This window comes from Cricetulus griseus, assembly GCF_003668045.3.
Source record: "Cricetulus griseus strain 17A/GY chromosome 1 unlocalized genomic scaffold, alternate assembly CriGri-PICRH-1.0 chr1_0, whole genome shotgun sequence".
NCBI classification, from domain to species: Eukaryota; Metazoa; Chordata; class Mammalia; order Rodentia; family Cricetidae; genus Cricetulus; species Cricetulus griseus.
The window spans coordinates 173672047-173694388 of NW_023276806.1; the positions used below are offsets into that span (position 1 = coordinate 173672047).

At 38.9% G+C, this 22342-nt stretch overlaps 1 protein-coding gene across 8 annotated transcripts in view; it reads left to right on the forward strand.

The window, feature by feature from the left end:
* Phtf2 (putative homeodomain transcription factor 2) overlaps positions 1 to 22342 on the forward strand; it is a 114189-nt gene that overhangs the window by 58605 nt on the left and 33242 nt on the right. For 7 of the 8 annotated variants that reach the window (XR_004771609.1, XR_004771610.1, XR_004771611.1 and 4 more), the window contains exons 3-7: positions 7255 to 7311; positions 12569 to 12638; positions 14390 to 14548; positions 17104 to 17269; positions 18320 to 18484. Coding sequence is in view for 4 of the 8 variants with exons in the window: in XM_027393456.2 (XP_027249257.1) it covers positions 7255 to 7311; positions 12569 to 12638; positions 14390 to 14548; positions 17104 to 17269; positions 18320 to 18484 (617 nt within the window). In the remaining 4 variants the exon portion in view is untranslated. Of the gene's footprint in view, positions 1 to 7254; positions 7312 to 12568; positions 12639 to 14389; positions 14549 to 17103; positions 17270 to 18319; positions 18485 to 22342 lie in introns of those variants that run through there. The other variant, XM_027393458.2, reaches the window with a different exon arrangement.

A 22342-nucleotide genomic window follows, 5' to 3' on the forward strand; every position in this document is an offset into this window, starting at 1 on the left:
TGCCTGACATCTCCCTTGGGCCTGGATTTGCACTGGATCTGGCACCCTAGTTTTATGTGCTATAACCAACCCTGTTTCATCCCATTTGCTGTAGTAATGAGTTGTCCAGGAGAAGTCTGGGGGCCAAGGGAGAAGAATCAAATCAAGAAAGCATTTGATGGCAGGGTGCTTGCTTAATGCCCCTGGATCAGCGGTGCCGCTTGCATACACCCACACACGTTGCCATTAAATACCTAACTATCTGGTTTCTAAAACTCCTCATTTGACTTTGAGTCTTCTCTTTATTGGAATATTTATTTGTCTGTTAGACTTTGTTCTCCCTCTCTTCGAGTTTTTCAGTTTCTCTAGATGATCAAATAGGTAGTATAACACTTGAACACATAGTTTTTGCTACTGTATTTCAGACTTTATTATAATCAACTTGAATTCTAGTTATAATTTCTACTTGTCTTTTTCAAACTTTTTTTAATTGTGTGTCATGATTAAAGGTCCGGTGTAGTCCTGTACTTAAGCCACACGTTCTCTTAATTGTTCTCATGCGTCTTGTTTTATTTGTCCCTCGCTGGTACTGTTTATTTGGTTTTATTTGAATTCTGACTGGATAGTTTTTCTTTAGTAGTGACTCCAGAGAGCCAAATTCTCCAATAATCATTTTTCTTCATTATATTAAAGAATATTCTTTGAAGTCTTTTTTTCTTTTTCCTTTTTTATTTAAATTAGAAACAAGCTTCTTTTACATGTTAATCCCAGTTCCCTCTCCTTCCCCTCCTCCCCTGACACCCACTAACCTCCTATCCCATCCCCTTTCTGCGCACCAGGGAGAGTGAGGCCTTCCATGGGTGATCTTCAAAGTCTGTCATAGTTGGAGCAGGGCCTAGGCCCTCCCCTGTATGTCTAGGCTGAGACAGCATCCCTCTGTGTGGAATGGGCTCCCAAAGTCCATTCGTATACTAGGGATAAATATTGATCCACTACCAGGGGCCCCATAGATTAACCAGACCTCCAAACTGACATCCTCATTCAGGGGGTCTGGAATTAGTATTTATTTCACAACTTAGAATTATTTCCACAATTAAAGTGTATTTGAATACTTACCTGACTTCATTACATTCCATGTTCTAATAGGGAAATATTTTAAAAATGTATAATTGATTTGTTTATTTACAGAGAGAATATATTTTTACTACCACATGTTTGTGTAGGTCAGAGAACAGTTTGTGGGTGTTAGTTCTCTCCAACATGTGGGTTCAGTGATGGAATTCGGGACCTCAAGCTTGGCAACAAACACCTTTACAAACTTTAAACCCAGGGGAATAGTTCTAAATCTGGTGTCGAAAACTTATGATTCTGCCTTATATGTATATATGGAAGATTGAATCAAAAGAGTTAGGGATTTAGTTAAAAACCAACATGGAAAAAATTACTACTCATTCACAAGTCAGAAGCTGCAAGGGTGTGGTTTCCCTGACCACACCTTTTGGTCTGACATCCTCATCATGCACAGTGAATCATGCCACATGATTCAACTTCTTCACTCAAGTGTCTGGCATACACACTGTCTCCTTCAGGAAAGGGAGGCATAACTCACATTTTCCTAGATTTGTCTAAGAGGCAACATTTACAAACTGTTCAGTTTTTTCCCCCAGAGCTTTAGAACTTTTACTTAGGAGTTTTTTGTTTGTTTGGTTTTTGTTTTTTGGGTTTTTTTTTTGTTTGTTTTTTGGTTTTTTTTTTTTCCCCGAGACAGGGTTTCTCTGTGGCTTTGGATGCTGTCCTGGAACTAGCTCTGTAGACCAGGCTGGTCCCGAACTCACAAGATCGCCTGCCTCTGCCTCCAGAGTGCTGGGATTAAAGGCGTGAGCCACCACTGCCCAGCCTTTTTTTATTTTTTATTTTATTTAAATTAGAAGCAAGCTTGTTTTATATGTCAATCCCAGTTCCCTCTCCCTCCCCTCCTTCCCTGCCCTCCACCGACCCCCTATCCCATACCCTTTCTGCTCCCCAGGGAGGGTGAGGCTTTCCATGGAGGACCTTCAAAGTCTGTCATATCATTTGGAGCAGGTTCTAGGCCCTACCCTGTGTTTCTAGACTGAGAGAGTATCCCACTATGTGGAATGGGCTCCCAAAGTTCATTTGTGTACTAGGGGTAAATACTGACCCACTATCAGTGGCCCCATAGATTGTCCAGACCTCTAAACTGACATCCTCCTTCAGGGGTCTGGATCAGTCCCATGCTGGTTTCCCAGCTATCAGTCTGGGGTCCATGAGCTCCCCCTTGTTCAGGTTAGCTGTTTCTGTGGGTTTCTGGTTTGACCCCTTCGCTCATTACTCCTCCTTCTCTGTAAATGGATTCCAGGAGTTCAGTTCAGTGCTTAAACTGTGGGTGTCTGCTTCTGCTTCCATCAGCTACTGGATCCAGGATAACTAGATCCTGTTAATTCTGGGTAGAGATTTATCTGAAGGGCCACAATCCTAGTGACTCTATGTGTTCATTAACTGTTTCCTGTGTGTGCTTTACAAATATGAATGGAAGTACTTGTAATAATTTTAAAATGTCCACCAGGACAACATAATTTGGAGCATTATAGCTTTCATTGATTTTGTTAGTTGATGTTTTAATATTTTATCTGACATCCATTGTTTTCATTAAACTTATAGGTAGATCATTATGGCAGCACAAGCTGCGTTTTAAGGACCTGGGGATTGAAGTGGGGTTGTGAAGCTTGGCAGTAAGCCATCTCAACAGGCCCCTCAAGACAGTCTTTTTTCTTTTGTCTTTGGGATGTTTTTATCATGAATTTAACAAATGAAAACACATAATTACCTGATGTTTGTGAAGGAGAGGGATTTGAGCTCTCTCTGTATTGTCTTTTTGTATAACAATTAGTATTTATGAGAACTAAAAACTTGCTTTTCAAAGTTTCTTAAATGACATTGAGGAAAAATAAGAACATAGTAGTATTGGGGGAAGGTTTTTAGTAGATGGTAGTTTAGTATGTCTTTTTATTAAAGAAATTAGGTAATTAAAAATTGTAAATCTGGGCTTCTTTCCACTTTTCTGAAGTACATTTATGAACTTTTAGTATTTTATCTGGGCACCCAATAATAGAGCAGACAGCTACCTCTTACAAGCTCATTGCTGTCTGTTCCTTTGGATACCCAGTTGCTTCTCTGAATGTGGTGACCTAAGGAGCAATCAACCCCTAAAAGTAGCTTTTCAGTTTACTTTCAGAGGCACTTTCCTAGACTATTTCATCACTGAATCACTGTAGCATTTGTGTGTCTGATGCCATCATTTATTTCAAATTGTTCTGTAAGAGACAGCTGCTGATCTTGGCAGAAATAGTCTTTCTGCCTGGGGTGTTCTCCTTTTCTGTGGCATTCTCGGTCATCCCTTCTCCCTCCCTGTCTTCATGTTTCTTCTGTGTTTTGTTTCTGCTTGAGAACCGCAGTAGAAGGGAATGGATTCATGAAGCACTGTCCTTTCTTATATGATCTGTTCATACTACTTTGATGTTCAGTAGACCTGGGTTTGAGAACTGACTCACAACAGCAGTGTATGACATGTGGGCAGAACCCAGTGTTGTACAGAGCAGCAAGGGACAGTGCTCTTCTTCCCGTAGGTGATCAGGGTGTCCGTGTCCTCAGCATCTGCTGCATATGCCTCATTTCAATTTCTTTTTATTTCCGTATTGATTTAAGGATGTGGCTGTACTCTTGTTTTTCTTGTTTTGTGTTTGTTGATTTTCACCAATGACTAGCTCAACATTTGTTCATAAAAATAAGAGGAAAGGGAAGATAAATTAGATGAGAACATACTAAAGATGGAGAACATCAAACAGGAATTTTTGTATCTTAAGGGTTCGGAATTCTCAATGTGGAAGTTATGTACACTTCCAGGAGTGGTCCTGTTCACAGAGTTAGGATTTGAAACTTGTAGGATGAGAATATTGCATTACCTTTGCTGCCACTATGGGAAGTATTACAAGAGAGGGGCTTGCTAGACCTTGTTGTTGAAGTTGTGATCAGCTCTGGTTTAAAAAAAAAAAAAAAAAAAACCAGCCCAGCATGCTGCATTTAGCTATCTCTAGAACAATGGCAGGCTTGTTGATAAAACTGCTTACTGTATTAGACACAAGACAAAATTATTGGCCACAAGAGTAAATTAGGATTCCAGACACTTTTTGTCTTGGGATCTTTTTCTTGGGAACCACTGGCTCCCCAATAATGATACAGATACTTATTCTTAATTATGAAAGCTCAGTCAATAGTTTAGGCTTATTTTTTAACTAGCTCTTATAACTTAAATTAACCCATTTTTATTTTTTAGTTTACATTCTACCTTGTGGCTTTATTATCTCATCTCCGAAGTGTCCATCCTGCTTACTCTGTGGCATCTCTACCTTTTCCCCAGCATTCTCTCTGCCCCCAAAATCCTGCCAAGCTGTTGGCTATTCAGCTTTTTATTAAACCAGTCTGAGTGACATCCTCACAGTGTACAAAGAGATTATTCCACGCAGCTTTTATAATGGGGAAGTAATATGTTCTCTCCATGAAGTGCTGTCGATTGTTTTTTATTTGTTTGTTTTTGAGACAAGAGGTAAAACATACCTTTAATTCAAGCCCTCAGGAGATAGAGGCAGGCTGATCTCTCTGAATTTGAGGTCAGCCTGATCTCTACAGAGCGAGTTCTGGGACAGGCTCCCATCATGGCTTATAACATGTGGTTAAGCATCTCTGGAACCATTTAATAATCCCTTACTGATGTTTGAGAAACAAAGCCTTATTTTGATTTATACTTGTCTGCTCCAAATCCCAACACTGGAAGCAGTGAGGGGAAGCGCAGGGGAACAATGAAGAAGGAGATGAGAATATAAAGTCAAAAATACTAAGTTTTTTCTTAGTTGAGACATGCTTCCTGAGTAAGATTGCTGTTCTACCACATAAATGTAGCAGTTGAGGTGTTTTTAGGTTTTATGACATTCAAACAGTGTAGCTAATCTCTCCCTGATCTTTAATGGAGAACTGTAGTTGAAGTTGACCTTGTCATTTAATTTTTATATAGCAGAAATAAAAAAAAAAAACAGCTGTCAAGTTTGTTGACTTAGTTGATCCTTCCAGGTGTTTCTGTGTCACTGTAAACAGAAACCAAGAAACCTGTTTGCTGTTTATGGTGGCTGTTCAGCTCTGCAAGTTGTTCCAGATCCATGGTCCTAAGACTATAAGGCTTTGTTTTATAGTGGAAGCTGCTGTTTCTCCCTCCCATCAATCATTGAGTAGAAGTTTCTCCAGTCAAATAACCCATTTCATCCTAGTAATTTGTATAGGAAAACCTCCCATCTATCCTTTTCTTGGGGTTTCCTGTTAGTTTTACAAGAGTGTCTCAATACAAAGTATCTCAAGAAGCCACCGACTGTTACACACTGCTTTATATGAGGGCTCTTCCACTTTCTGTATGTCTTGGTGGTGGTGTCGTATGTTATGCTGAGTAGTGAATTTGCATAGGCATTGGCTTTATTTTCTTTAATTTTAGGGTTGAGTAAAAGTTATTTCCGTGTTTGTGTACTTGAACCACCTTGAGATAAAACAGTGTTCTCTAAAAGAGAACTTAGGCATTCTTTTGCATATGGAAACAGCTTTATAAAACAATCATTTAAATATATTACTATGTAACTCTCCAGTAGTTTGGGTTATTGTTTTACTAAAATATTTGATGCATTGGAATGGTTATACAATTATATTATGTGAATGGGTGTTTTGCTTGCGTATATGACTGTCTTAGTTAGGGTTTCTATTGCCTTGAAGTGACATCATGACCATGGTACTCTTTTTTTTGGTGGGGGGGGCGTTCAAGACAGGGTTTCTCTGTGGCTTTGGAGGCTGTCCTGGGACTAGCTCTTGTAGACCAGGCTGGTCTCGAACTCACAGAGATCCACCTGCCTCTGGACCATGGCACTCTTATAAAGGAAAACATTTAGTTAAGTTGGCAGCTTACAGTTTTAGAGGTTTAGTCTATTATCATCATGGCTTGGATTATAGTGGCTGGTATGGTATCATGACAGTAGACATGGTGCTGGAGGATGCTACATCTTGATCCAAAGACAACAGGAAGTAAACTGTCTCACTAGGAGTGGCTTGAGCATATGAGTCCTCAAAGCCTGCCTCCACAGTGACACACTTCCTCCCACAAGGCCATGGTCCCTAATAGTGCCACTCCTTTTGGGCGCCATTTTCTTTTAAACCACCACAGTGACCAGTTTAGGGTTGTGATTGATTGTGTGCTTTTAGATATAGAGAATTAAGGGTGAACTAAAGACAAGATTTAAGCAAATAACTTGAGTAAGAACACTAAAGAATGGCTGGTCATTATTGTTAGGAATAAAGCGGGTTGGGACCACATGTGACAGGTCCTGCTGCAGTGACGGACGGTGTGAGGATGGGAAACAGACCTGTGGATGTGACTCATATTGAAAGCTTTATTGAGGGGAAGGAAAGAGACAAGAGGTAAAGGGACACAGAGACAGAGAGAGGACAGAAGGTAGGGGAGGAAGGGAAAGACAGAAACGTCCTGCTGCCCCTTCAGAGGAACATCAGGAAAGAGAGGGTGCAGTGAGTAGAGTTTTTCTCTTAAAGAGCCAGGGTACATAGACCTGCCATGTTCAGGTGGGTGAGCGGCAGGGCCAGTTTTGCCTGGGTTATAGCAATTGTGCCCTGGTCAAAGTGGAGTTCAAAGAACTTTCCAGTCTAATAGTAACAGAGAAGGAGCTGTATTTTCACCAATTTATTATTGATTTTGTGGTGGCTCATATCTGTAGTCTCACAACTCAGGATGCTGGTGTAGGAGGGTTGCTGGGAATTTCATACCAGTTAGACTACAGAGAGAGACCCTGTCTCAAAAAGAAACAACTTTGTGACCTACATGTTTATGATTTGTCATTTGGATTGTTGTTTTTTTTCTTGACTGTACTAGCACTGTGGTAATTTCACTTATTTAAACTGAAGGGTTCCTTAGGGCTTGTTTTTCAAATTTCAATATTATCTTAAATGAGTTTTTGAACCGCACAGCCATATTTCTGATCCAGTAATTCTACTGTGAACCTAGAAGTTTCCACTCTGTAACAGGTTGCAAAGATGATGCTGATACTGGCCATTCTGTAAGCAGCTCATTGAGAGCCACAGTCTGTGTGTGTTCAGTGAGTGCCCTGTGACTTTCAAGAGCTCGTTTAACACTCTGCTGTCTGTCTGTCTTCATAGATTGGAGCCTATGATCAACAAATATGGGAAAAATCTGTTGAACAAAGAGAAATCAAGGTAACAACTTTGTTTCATTCTATTTATTCTGCAACAATTTCATAAATTGTCAGTCACTTTGCCATTCCATTTATTTTTACCATATTAAGAGAGAAACCTATGACTTTATAGGCTTACCTTTAATTTTTTGTTTTACTCTTTAGCATCTTCCGTTCTTTTGAAGTTGAATTCTAATGGTTATTTTTTGCCAGCTTTCCCCTTTCACTTGTCACCTTATACTTCTAGTTTGCTTTTCCTCCCCTTTGATGCTGTCATTGCTCTGTACAGTTTATTACACTGGTAAGTGTTCAGGATGTTTCCCACCTGAGTGGCTCTGCAGACGCCGCTTTGCTTAATAGAGGTTGCTCTTCGATGCTACTAACAGAGTGGCTGGGATGCAGAGAGTTGCTGAATTTTAAAAGGGCTTCAGGAAATAGAATAGTAGTTCAAATGCTTTGATTGCAGGCATTTTCTTCTTGGACATGTGACTGACTACTTGTCTTATTCTGATTGGATATTCTCATAGACTATCTTGCTAGCATGAAAAAAACATTTTTTAAACTAAATTTGTTGTTTCTTTGCACTCTTTGATAATAAAATTTATATATTTTTCATATGCTTAGCTACTAATCAGTATGTTCTTGCACGAGCTTAATTTAATTTGGAGCTAGAGACTTACTGTAATCACTTGCCATTTTCTGTTTAATATAGAAATATTTATATTATGTTAAAATCTAGTGTCTATAATTACTTAAAAATCTGTTCAAAAGATTTGTTGCTGTTCAGACCATATCGTCTGTGAAATAGATTATTCTTTGATACTTAATAATTTTAATATTTAAAGTTTTTATGAAGAATTTATACATTCATTTAGCAAAGTTCTGGCATATTTTAGTATCTGTGCTGCTGAATCAAGCACACTTCTGGCATACTTTAGAACGGGGTTAAACGTTACCAGGACAGAAAGATGAAAAAGCTATAGTTTTTTGGGTCAGGTATTTTATTATGAATGAGATAAAATCAGTGAAGAGATCGGCACATGTGTTCAGTCTCTAGAGGGCAATGTAAAAGGAAGGTGTGTGAGGTGAGGAAAAGTTGGTAGACAAAGCATCTTACGAAAGGAATTGGAAGCCTTCTCCACAGTCACAGGGAAGGCATCCCATGTAGGTGAGGGCATCAGGAAAACATTCAGGGAGGAAGACTGAGTAAGGAACCCTTGAGAATTTGATTTGGCAATTGGGTTAGGGAAGGTGATGAGGATGGCTAATGGTAAAGCCAGAAATAAAAATGTCAGTGTGTGGTTAGGTTTGAAACCTACCCCAAGGACTTAGCCATAACTTTGTAACAATTGGGAGGATACTGAAAGATTTGAAGCAGAAAATTAAATTTATATTTTTATAAATTCCTTAAGGCAGTGATCGATATGATAGGAAGTATTGAAAGAGAGATTTAAAATTGCTTCAGAAATGGCCAGGGAGTCCTTGGTATGCAACATATGTGTATGTATAGGCATGTGTGTATTGTTTATATGAAGTATTATGTGTACATACATTGAGTGTTTTATATCATATGTAGAGTCTATAAGTAAAAAGAATGTCACTGGATGAGGGAAGAAAATGACCAAGAAGAGAACATTGAGAAATACCAGTATTTAATGAGTATGTGAAGAAAGAAGGAAAATGGGAAGAACTCAAAGTGAAGGGACTGTAGAGATGGTGATTAATGGTTAAGAGATCTGGCTACTCTTCCAGAGAGAGGGCTTAGATTTGATTTCTAACACACTCCAGTGCCAGGGGACTTGACACCCTCTTCTGGCTTCCATGGACATTGAAAGTACAAAATAGACATACATGCAGGAGAAACACCATATATGCAAAATTAAAATTAGTAGTAAGCAAAGAAGAAGATGAAGAGGAGGAAGAGGAAAAGGGAGAAGGAGAAGAGCTGGAACAGGCAAATGAAAGTTACTGAGCTGCCGTTTCTCCGTCTGGGAATAGGGATTTTTAAAAAAAGTGCAGAGAAGGTTGCAGAGCAAAACAGAATCCTATCACACACTGTTGTGGCAGTGTAAATTAGTATGTCCAGTACAGAAAATTTACAAAACTAAATCCAGAGGAAATAAAGTCTATATCAAGGAAATATCCAAGTCTACATTCTTATGTGTGAAAGGAGGCCAAAACCACAGAGAATATATGTTTTAGAGTCTAAAATTTGAAAACATGAGGATCACCTGTATAAAAGTGCTGTTAGTCTATTGTTAGTGTAGAATCCATCTTTGTCTGGTTTCGTGTCTCTGGGTAGCTTACAGTCTGAAATGGACAGAACATGTGATGGGGTCAAAGACTAATTGCATCTTGACTCAGGGTATACTTTTGGTTTAGACATGTCAGCTAATTCTGACTTACCCTGAGCTCTTGCTTAACTTATATGCAAACAGTTCTTAACCTTCAGGGGCCATTGTCACTTGGTGGGAACAAAGGACAACTGCACATTTTTTTTTTAATTTTAGAAACAATTTTATTTTACATATCAATCTTCCCATTCCCTTGCCCTCCCATCCTCCCATGCTTCCCACCAACCCCCCAAAATACACCCCACCCACACCCCAAAGATACCACAAGGAACCATCAAAGTCTGTCACATCATTTGGGGGATGGCTTAGGCCCCCTTTCGTGTATCTAGGCTGCAATAATATCCCTCCATAGGAAATGGGCTCCCTAAGTCCATTTGTGCTCTAGGAATAAACATTGGTTCCACTTCCCATAGACTGCTCAGGCCTCCCAGCTGGCACCCATATTCAGAGGGCTTGGTTAGTCCAATGCTGGTTCCCCAGCTTTATGACTAGGGTCTTCGTGCTCTCACTAGGTCAGGTCAGCTGTTTCTGTGGGTTTCTCCAGCACAGTCTTGACTCCTTTGCTCATCCCTCCTCCTTCTCTGAAACTGGATTCCAGGAGTATGGCTCAGTGTTTAGGTATAAGTGCCTGCTTCTGCTTTGATCAGCTACTGGATGAAGGCTCTAGGATGGTAACCAAGATAGTCATCAATCCCATTATAGGGGAAGAGCATCAAAGGCAGCCTCTTCACCACTGCCTAAATTCTTAGTTGGGGTCATCCCTGTGAATCCCCTAACATTTGTCGAGTGCCAGACCTCTCTCCAAACCTATAATACTGGCTTCCTCTATCAAGGCATCTCCTTAATCCTAATATCTAACAAATTAGATTTCAAACTAAAATCAATCAAAATAGATAAGAAAGTCATTTTATATTCATTACAGGAAAAGTCCATCAACATGAATTCTGGACATCTATGCCCCAAAAATTACTAAATTTTACTAAATAGTCCACATTACTAAAGCTCATCACACATAAAACCTCAGATACTTACAGTGGCAGACTTCAACACCCCACTCTCACCCTTAGATAGGACCACCAGACAGAAACTTAACAAAGGAACTAACAGAAGTTATGACCCAATTGGTCTTAACAGACATCTATAGAACATTCCATCCATACCTTCTTCTCAGCACTACATGGAACCTTCTCTAAAATTGACCACATACTTGGCAACATAGCAAACCTCAACAGATACCAAAAAATTTGGAATAACCCCTTGTATCCTATCAAATCACCATGGTTTAAAGTTAGAATTCAACAACACCACAAATTGAGGAAACCCTGCAAACTCATGGAAATTGAATAATGCACAATTGCTACATTCCTGGGTCAAGTAAGAAATAAAAAACAAAATTAAAGACTTCTTAAAATTCAACGAGAATGAAGACACAGCATACCCAAACTTGTGGGACACTTTGAAAGCAGTGCTTAGAGGAAATTTCATAGCACTAGGTGCCCACATGAAGAATGGAGAAAAGTCACACTAGAGAATTAACAGCACAACTGAAAGCTCTAGAACAAAAAGAATCAAACTCACCCCAAAGGAGTAGATACCAGGAAATAATCAAATTGAGGGCTGAAATCAATAAAGTAGAAACAAAGAAAACAATACAAAAAATCAATGAAACAAAGAGTTGGTTCTTTGAAAAAATCAACAAGATAGACAAATCTCTATCCATACTAACCAAAAGGCAGAGAGAGAGAGCATGCTAATTAACAAAATCAGAAATGAAAAGGGGGACACAACAACGGACACTGAGGAAATCCAGAGAATCTTCAGGTCATACTTTGAAGAACCTGTACTCCCCAAAATTCGGAAATTTAAAGGAAATGGACAATTTTCTGGATAGATATCACTTACCAAAATTAAATTAAGAACAGGTAAGCAATTTAAATAGACCTATAACCCCCAATGAAATAGAATCAGTCATCAAAAGTCTGTCAACCAAAATAAGCCCAGGGCCAGATGGTTTCAGTGCAGAATTCTACCAGAAATTCAGAGAAGAGCTAATACCAGTACTCCTCAAACTGTTCCACATAATAGAAACAAAAGGGTCATTGCCAAACTCTTTTTCCGAGGCTACAATTACCTTGGTACCCAAGCCACACAAAGACACAACTAAGAAAGAGAACTACAGACCAATATCCCTCATGAACAGTGATGCAAAAATACTTAATAAAATACTGGCAAATTGAATCCAAGAACATATCAGAAAAATCATCTACCGTGGTTAAGTAGGCTTCATACCAGGGATGCAGAGATGGTTCAACATTCAAAAATCTATCAATGTAATCCACCATATAAACAGACTGAGGGGAAAAACACATGATCATCTCACTAGGCTGAAAAAGCCTTTGACAAAATCCAACACCCCTTCATGATAAAGGTCTTGAGGAACATTCCTCGACATAATAAAAGCAATATATGGTAAAACAAAGGCAACATTAAACTAAATGGAGAGAAACTCAAATCAGGAACATGACAAGGTTGTCCACTCTCTCCATATCTACTGCACAATTTCTAATTGAACAAATAATTTAACAGTCCTTTAAACCCGTGTCATCTCTAGCTCTTGGTCCCTGTACGCTCATACTTGCTTGGTGTATGACGGTCTTTGATTTGGAAGTTTACTCTCCATAATAAACAGGCTTTGCATGTTACATATATCCCTAAACATTCCTTTTGGAAAAATAATGAAGATTATTGGAATGCTATAATTGTGTTCTGTTTGTAACACAATATATTAATCTTTTTACTTAATAAATAATGTTACTTCAAGATTTTGTTTTAAGTTAAGACTGTTATAAGTTGGTTCCTTTTTTGCTGTTTTGGATTTAAGCAAAATATATGCAGAATTCCAATACTGCTTTTAACATATTACAGGGGTTAAGGAATAAACCAAAGAAAACAGCACACGTGAAACCAGACCTCATAGATGTTGATCTTGTGAGAGGTAAGTCCTAGATAAGTAAGTGTGTGATGTCAGTGCACACTCATCCTGAAGAGACCATTTGTGAGTGTGTGATGTCAGTGCACACTCATCCTGAAGAGACCATTTGTGAGTGTGTGATGCCAGTGCACACTCATCCTGAAGAGACCATTTGTGAGTGTGTGTTGTCAGTGCACACTCATCCTGAAGAGACAATTCATAAGTGTGTGTTGTCAGTGCACACTCATCCTGAAGAGACAATTCATAAGTGAGTGTGTGATGTCAGTGCACACTCATCCTGAAGAGACAATTCAGAATGGATTAGAAAAGCACCTTTGTAGAAGTAAAGGCATTCTAACCTAGCTGAGGACAGAATAGCATAGTTAAGAGAAACTAGAAACACCAACTTACCTTTCCTACCTTGAAATAACAGTTACTGTTTGCACAGAAAACGATAAGGATATAATATTAAATTTAAATTACAGCTGGGTGTTGTGGCAGATGGCTGTAACCCCAGCACTCAAAATAAAAAAAAATGAATGAATGAATGAATGAATGAATGAATGAATATAGGGTTAAATTTGGTAGCCCTGTCTGGTATGGAACTGAACTGTGTAGATCATGCTGGCCTTAAAGTCACCAAGAGTCACCTACCTCTGCATCTTGGGTGCTGGAAGATATATATGTGCTGATGGAAGTTGGAGGATGACCTCTGGCGACTTCCTGGACTGTCTCCCACTATTTACTGAGCCAGTGTCTCTCCCTTAGCCCAAACCTCCCCAGTGCTGTGACTCTTTAATACAGTTCCCCATGTTGTAGTGACCCCCAACTATAAAAATTATTTTTGTTGATATTTCATAACTGTAGTTTTGCTGCTGTTATGAATCATAATGTAAATACCTGATATTCAACCCCTGTGAAAAGGTCATTCTACTTCCAAAGGATGACAACCTGCAGGCTGAGAACCACTGGCTTAGAGCTTGCTTACTTGGCTCGTTTCCTCAGGCATCCCCTGTGTCTGGTTCAGAGTGCTGGGGTTATAGGTTGGTCACTCACTGCCAGGCACCTGAACTCCGGTCCTCAGCCTTACTCAGTGAGCCGTTTCCACCACCTTATTGTTTATAATTCCTAATGAATTAAAATAAGTCCTGTTTTTATGAACTGTGTGAAGGAAATCCTGTTAGCTCAGCTGACAGTTTTCTTCAAGCTATCTTTGGAGTATGATAATGAATAAGATTGCATTTGAAAATGAGTGCTGTCCCATACATATTAGATACTTCTTAGTCATAGAATGGAATAAAATTATATACTATTTGTTGTTCTTCAAACTTTGAATTTGAGCCAGGCGTTGGTGGCCTTTAATCCCAGCACTCGGGAGGCAGAGGCAGGCGGATCTCTATGAGTTCGAGACCAGCCTGGTCTACAAGAGCTAGTTCCAGGACAGCCTCCAAAAGCCACAGAGAAACCCTGTCTCAAAAAACCAAAATAAATAAATAAATAAATAAATAAATAAATAAATAAATAAATAAATGAAATGTTTGCTGGGCGTTGCTGGCACACGCCTTTAATCCCAGCACTCAGGAGGCAGAGGCAGGCAGATCTCTGTGAGTTTGAGACCAGCCTGGTCTACAAGAGCTAATTCCAGGACAGCCTCCAAAGACACAGAGAAACCCTGTCTGGAAAAACCAAAAAAAAAAAAAAAGAATTTATTTCTGTAGTGAAATTAAAGAATAGTAGGTAGAGTCTGCCATTTATTTTACTTTTTTTTTCCTCAGGGTCTGCATTTGCTAAGGCAAAGCCTGAAAGTCCTTGGACTTCTCTGACTAGAAAAGGAATTGTTCGTGTTGTGTTTTTTCCCTTTTTCTTTCGGTGGTGGTTACAAGTAACATCGAAGGTCATCTTTTCCTGGCTTCTTGTCCTCTATCTCCTTCAAGGTATAATTAACAGAAATGTATGTGCTTTTAACTTTCAGGATGTTGTATTTTTACGATTATTAAAGCTTTGCTCTGGGGCTGGAGAGATGGCTCGGAGGTTAAAAGCACTGGCTGCTCTTCCAGAGGTCCTGAGTTCAATACCAGCAACTGCATGGTGGCTCACAACCATCTCGTATGAGATATGGTGCCCTCTACTGGCATGCAGGCTTACATGGAGGTAGAATGTTGTAAACATAATAAATAAATAAATCTTTAAAACTAAAAAGACAAAAAAGCTTTGCTCTCAACATACACCAACTGTTCCTGTGCATGTAGTGACTATTGCTGTTACATATAAACTGCTTAGATATTAAAACGTTTGAGGACTGTTGAAATGGCCCAGCAGACCATGGGGCTTGTTGCCAACTCTGACAGTCTGGTTTCTGTTTGGTGGCATGTCAGAGGGAGAGAACCAATGACCAAAAGTTGTCCTCTGACCCCACATACACTCTGTATAAGGAGTAGGAGAGGGAGAGAGACGGACAGACAGACAGACAGACAGAGACAGAGACAGATTTTAATTAGATGAAAATGTTTGTACTCACACATAGATACATAATTGTCTTTGTGTAGCTGATGCTGACCTTGAGCTGTGAATTTAGCTTCCTGAGTTTAAGATTGTCGCTGGAGAGTATCATGCCTGCACATCCCAGTATTTATTATTAATATTACTTCTGCAAATTAATTTTTATTGCATAATATATGGTTTTATTTTTCTGTGCCTCTTACCAGTGTGATCTGGCCTATCCTTATTTTATATCAGAGCTCTTTTCTTTTTACCATGAAGTCTCTTTAAGTCTTTCTCAGATTCCTATTTAATGTCTGCAATAACCCAATAGCGTAGTAAGACTGTTATGATGTCTAGCTACATAGACTTGGCACTTGAAAAACCTGAGGCTCTCAGACCTCACTTCTCTGGCCAAGAGTTCAGATCTAAGCATTCTGATTCCATGGCCACCGACCTGTTGTCTTACCTCACTGCACTCTATCACAGAGTGTTTCTGTGAAAATGCATTTTATGACATTTCTAAAATCTCATCCAGTCTTAGTTAGGTCTTCCAATTTAGTTTATGTATATGAACGTTTTGCTTGTATGTATGTGCACACACGCATGCCTGGTGCCGTAGAGGCCAGAAGAGGGCGTTGGCTCCCTAGAACTGGAGTTGCAAATGGTTGTAGGTGTCCATGTGGGTGCTGGGAATCAGCTGTGGTCTTTTGCATGGAATAGTAAGTGCTGTTAACTGCTGACCATCTCTCTAGCCCTAAATCTTAGGATTTTGCTTAAGAAAAATATTTCTGTTGAAAGAAATATTCACTTTATTTTGTTAAATTATACACATCATGACATTTGCCCAAGAATGTAATATCTTTAAAAAAAAAAGTAAATTCTTAGCCCCAGAGTTACTAATATTGTGGCAATAAACAATTACATGTGTGTGTGAAGTAGAAGAAATAAACCTGTTTCAGGACAAAAGCCTGTAAAGGTTTTATGTCTAGGAAGTATAAGGAATGTAAGAAGGAAAAACGAACTTTCTTGTGTGTGTTGTAATGCCTAACATTGATGAGGGAAGTATGTACAGGTCTATTTGTGTTTAAAATCGTAAGCATTGTGGCTGGACATGTAGATTGGGTGGTAGAAGCCAGCACACACAAAGCCCTGGGTTGGATCTCAGCACCATGTAAACTGGGAACACTTGTGCATCCCTGTGGTCCCACCTTTCAGAGAGCAGAGGCAGGAGACTTAGAAGGCCAAGGTCATCCTTGTCTGTTTGGTTTCTGGCTGGCCCTGTCTTGAGTACGAACAAGCCTCTTATGGCCTCATTAGACACTTACTAAAAGACTTCTTATTATGTGTAACAGAATAAATGAGATTAGTGTGTTTTTTTATATTGTGACCTAACCAAAAGTGACCCTAGATTTGAATTCATACAATCTTCATTACAAAGTTGAGTGTATATGTTTTGGTGTTGAGTGTTATCTTGTTCCAAAAGTATGTCACTAAATGCTGTGGTTGGATAGTGGCAAACACTAATAGTCTGAAGAGCTTGTGTGGAGTAATGGTGGTGGTGGTGGTGTGTATTATATCACTGTGTTTCCCTGCTGACCTGAAACTTACTATGTAGACAGCCTGTCCTTAAACTCACAGAGATCAGCCTGCCTCTGGCTCCTGAGTGCTGGGTTTAAAGGTGTGCACTACCTACCACACCTGGCAACATGGAGTAACATTTTAAATTTTAGGAAAAGAATTTAATAAGAAGTTTTTTTTTTGTTTTTTTTTGTTTTTTTTCCGAGACAGAGTTTCTCTGTGTAGCTTTGGAGCCTATCCTGGCACTCTCTGGAGACCAGGCTGGCCTCGAACTCACAAAGATCCACCTGCCTCTGACTCCTGAGTGCTAGGATTAAAGACATGCGACACCAACGCCCATCAGTAAGAAGTATTATAAGAACAATTTTTAAAGTTTTGAAAAAGTGACTACAGATCTATAATTAAATGTATCTTCTTTCTCCATTTATAGTTGCTGCAATAGTATTATTCTGTTCCGCTCCTAGCCCACATAGCATACCTCTAACTGAAGTGATTGGGCCAATATGGCTGATGCTGCTCTTGGGGACTGTGCATTGCCAGATTGTTTCAACAAGAACACCCAAACCTCCTCTAAGCACAGGTGGTAAAAGAAGAAGGTACTGCTTGTCAAAATTGATCTTTGTAGATTACCTGTTATTTAGACATTGAATTTTATTTGTGTTCGTGCATGCATGTGTGTGTGTGTATGTCTGTGTGCCTGCCCATGTATGCAGGTGCCCACAGAGACTAGAAAGGCATCAAATCCTCTGGAGGTGGACTTGCAGGTGACTGGGACCTGCTGGATGAGGGTGCTGGGAACTGAACCTAGGTCCTTTTTAAGAGCAGCAAGCACTTTTAACCAATGAACTCCTCTCTAGCCCTTGGGATTGATCTTAACTGCTCTTAACTTTATAGATTACGATGCTACTTTACAAGGGTGCTCTTTCAGATAAAACCCAAACTCCAGAGCCAGCTACCAGATGATCAGTTTTCTGTATGTGTTTACAAGGCCACTGCTATGTCACATGTCTTGGGGTTTGTTCTTGGGTAGTCATCTTTGTTAGTTTGTTTTTATTGAGGTTCGTTTCTAGTGAGCGGTACCAATATAGGAAACAGATGTTAGGTGGAATAAATTAAATTCTACTACTTAGAAAGATCTTGTGTTTCTAAGATTCTTTGGCAAAAATAGAGCAGGGGTGGGGGGGCTGTTTATTACATGTTATTTGAATTTGATAGTGCCTACTGACGAGTAAATATAGCAAGTCTTGCCATTGGCTCCTGAGCACAGTGCAGTTCTGTGTTAAATAGACTTTGGGACAATACTTCTTTTGAATATTATTGCTGAGACATTGTGATATTCGGAGTTTAGCAGTGTTGAGATTTAAGTCTATCCCCTTTTTGAAAGGCAACATCCACATTAGGTAAAATGACTTACGTAATAGTGTGTACACTGACTGCCAGTATGAGCAAGGAGCAAGGCCCTGGGCTTTATGGGAATACTTGACATATCACCATGATATGTGGTTTAAATTCTGTCCAGCACATTTGAGTTTCAGTGTGTATGAAGAAGCTCTTGTGTTTGTTCTGTCAATTTTTGGAATGTGCTACAGAGAAACTGGTTGTTAAAGTCTTAAACTGCCTTCCGCTCTCAATCTTCTCTGATGAAGGAAATTAAGAAAAGCAGCTCATTTGGAAGTTCATAGGGAAGGAGATGGGTCCAGTACCACAGACAACACCCAGGAGGGAGCGGTCCAGAGCCACGGTGCAGGCACCTCCTACAGTGTTGGCACAGTCTTCAGAGATCTCTGGAATGCTGCTTTCTTTTTATCAGGGTTTGTATTTATTCAAGACTTTATATGGCATAAAGATGCTCTAATTTTAAATAGTGAATGCTATTGACTCGTCACACATTTTGACAAATCAGAGTGCTACAGTTTAAGGAGAAATAGGATCAAGTTTATTTGGGATTATATGTAAATACATTTGCTAGTAAACACTAGCAAAGTGTAGTGAAGATTACACCCCCCACCCCTACCGCACCCCCCATGAAACAGTGTCTCTCTGTGTCACCTGGCTGTCCTGGAACTTGTTCTGTAGGCCAGGCTGTCTTTGAACTCACAGAGATCTGCCTGCCTCTGTCTCCCGAGTGATGGGATCAAATGTGTGCATGTCCACTGCCCAGCTAAATGCATTGAAACACATTGCTCTCTTTCCTTTTCTTCTCTTTCTTTCTTTTTAAAGAATTGACTTGTTTTTGTTTTTCTTTTTCGAGGGTTTCTCTGTGTAGCTTTGGAGCCTGTCCTGGAACTTGCTCTGTAGATCAGGCTGGCCTTGAACTCACAGAGATCCACCTGTCTCTGCCTCCCGAGTGCTGGGATTAAAGTTGTGTGCCACTAACACCTGGCTAAGATTTGACTTTTTAAAAAACTTTTCTCAAATATTATTTTACTCTGTTAATTAGTTTCTTGTTTATCAGTATTATAGGTCAGAATTTGCTTCAATACACCATGTAGCTTGCATTACTTTTTGCTTTACATCTACCCCAGTTTCCTAAGATTATCTGAAATAAGCGCTGTGAGTTGAGTAAATAACTATATCCTACAGTCTAAGTTCATTTGTTTACTGGGTTTTTATATCCTCTGTACCATCAATGAGTATTGACCAAATAGACAAACTCAAAAGTAAATTAAACCTAGCTCAGTATTATATTATTAATACTTTGAATATGTACTTCAAATAGTTGAGAGTTATGATACTGGTTTACACATGGCATAGCATAAGTTAGAAAACTAGTTAAAAGGCTGTGGAAGTACTTGGAGGTATTAGATTAATAAATCAAGAAAAGAGATAATGCAAATAACTTTTGTTTTTAAGACAATAACTTTGCTAACTACTTCACATTTTTCATGAGTTTGTATTTGTGCTTTTATGATCAAGCTTATCATGTGTTAAGCAAATGTATTCTATGCTTATTTTGCTGTTCATAATTTTTTAGGAATGATTTCCTAGATAATTTTGATAGTCAGCAGTAACATGATACTTGTTCCTAAGAGAGGGGTTTGTTTTTATGTTTTTAATTTGGACTCTATTCTCATCTCTCTCATTTGTTTTTCTATTTTAACATGTTCATTCATGAGATGCAAAAGTTTAATTGTTGTAAAGTTGGTTTCTTAAGTATTTCTCAAGACTTTCAGATGAGCAATTATAAAAATAGCAAAGTAGATATATTTAGTTCTCAGGGAATCTTTTAGTTGTTTTGATCTCTATAGTTGATATTGTTATGTTGTAGACAGCATTTAGATTTTTTTTTTAGCATTTACCTTGTTTTTCTACTCCAGTGAGTCCTAGACTTCAGTCTTCCTTCTGTTGGTCCATAGCATGAAAATGGCTAGAATAGCTGGTCATTGATAGTATAGTGTCCAACTCCGTAAGGATTAACTCTGTTTAGTTGTTACAACTCTACTTAAAACATGAAGCACTTGCCACTGTCTCCCAGCATATGACAAACAGGTCCTAGAAGAAACGTTAATTTTAGAAGTCCTGTGTTGAATTCTGAAATCCTTGTTTCTGGAAGAGGGTTCTGGCTTCTCTGCGGTTGCAGATTGTAGGCTGGTTATTTTTTGCTTTATGTCTGGTACCCACTTATGAATGAGTATATACTATATTTGTCTTTTTGTGTGTGGGTTATCTCACTCAGGATGCTTTTTTCTAGTTCTGTCCTTTTGCCTGTGAATTTTAGGATGCCATTGTTTCTTACTGTTGAGTAGTACTCTATTGTGTAAATATACCACATTTTCTTTATCCATTCTTCAGTTGAGGGACCTCTAGGTTGTTTCTAAGATCTGGCTATTACAAATAATGTTGCTATGAACATAGTTGAGCAAATGTCCTTGTGGTTGTGAATGTGCCTCCTTTTGGGTATATGCTCAAAAGTGGTAATTCAGGGTCCTGAGGTAGGTTGATCGCACAGTGACTGTACAACTTTGCACTCCCACCAGCAGTGGAGGAGTGTTCCTATTTCTCCATACCCTCTCTAGCATAAGCTGTCATTGGTGTTTTTGATCTTAGCTATTCTGATTGGTACAAGATGGAATCTCAGAGTTGCTTTGATTTGCATATCCCTGATGACTAAGGATGTTGAACAATTCCTTAAGTGTCTTCCCACCATTTGAGTTTGTTCTGTTGAGAATTCTCTGTTTAGGTCTGTACCCCATTTTTTAATAGGATTTTTTTGTAATTTGTTGTGTAGTTTCTTGATTTCCTTATATATTTTAGAGATTATCCCTCTGTCATATGTGGGGTTGGTGAAAATCTTTCCCATTGTGTAGGGAGCCGTTTTGTCTTATTGACTGTGTGGTTTGTTTTACAGAAGCTTCTCACTTTCAGGAGGTCCCATTTATTGTCAGTCTCAGTGTCTGTGCTATTAGGAAGGTAGTGGTGTTCTATTTAGGAAGTGGTCTCCTGTACCTATGCTCAAATGTATTTCCCACTTTCTCTTCTGTGAGGTTTAGTGTGGATGGATTTATATTGAGGTCTTTGATTCATTTCGACTTGAGTTTTGTGCATAGCGATAGATATGGATCTATTTGCATTCTTCTACCCAGTCATACCAGAACCATTTGTTGAATATGCTTTCTTTTTTCCATTTTATATTTTTAGATTCTTAGCTGCAATAGTAAGACAAGAGAAAGCTATAAAAGGGATTAGAATTGGAAAGGAAAAGTTAAATTTATCCCTATTTGCAGATGGCATGAGTCCATATTTAAAAGACACCATGGACTCCAACCAGAAAACCTTTAGATCTGGTAAACAATTAACACACAGAACTCAGTAGCTTTTATATACAGTACCAACAAATTCGGTGTTTGTAGGTATGTGGGTTGATATCAGGGTCTTCAATTCGATTCCATTGGTCTACCTGTCTATTTTTATGCCAATACCAAGCTGTGTTCATTACTATAGTTCTATAGTATAGCTTCAAGTCAGGGATGGTGATGCCTCCAGAAGTTCCTCTATTGTACAGGGTTGTTTTGGCTATCCTGGGTCTTTTGTTTTTTTTCCATATAAAGTTAAGAATTGTTCTTTCAAGGTCTGTGAAGAATTGTGTTGGGATTTTGATGGGGATTGCATTGACTCTGTAGACTGCTTTTGGCAAGATTGCCATTTTTACTACATTGATCCTACCTATCCAAGAGCATGGGAGATCTTTCCATTTTCTAGTATCTTCTTTCATTTCTGTCTTTAAAGACTCAAAGTTCTTGCTATGCAGGTCTTTCACTTGCTTGGTTAGTGTTACCTCAAGATATTTTATGTTGTTTGTGGCTATTGTAAAGGGTGATGTTTCTCCGAATTCTTTCTCAGCCCATTTATCTTCTGTGTATAGTAGGGGTACTGATTTTTTCTTTTTTCTTTTTAGTTAATCTTGTATCCTGCCACTTTACTGAAGGTGTTTATCAGCTATAGGAGTTCCCTGTAGAGTTTTTCTGGGTCACTTATGTAAACTATCATATCATCTGCAAATAGTGAAAGTTTGACTTCTTCCTTCCCAATTTGTATCCCCTTGATATCCTTTTGTTGTCTTATTGCTCTAGCTATAGAGCATCAAGTACTATATTGAATAGATAGGAAGATAGGAATAGATAGGAAGAGAGAAATCAGGAACAGCCTTGTCTTGTTCCTGATTTCAGTGG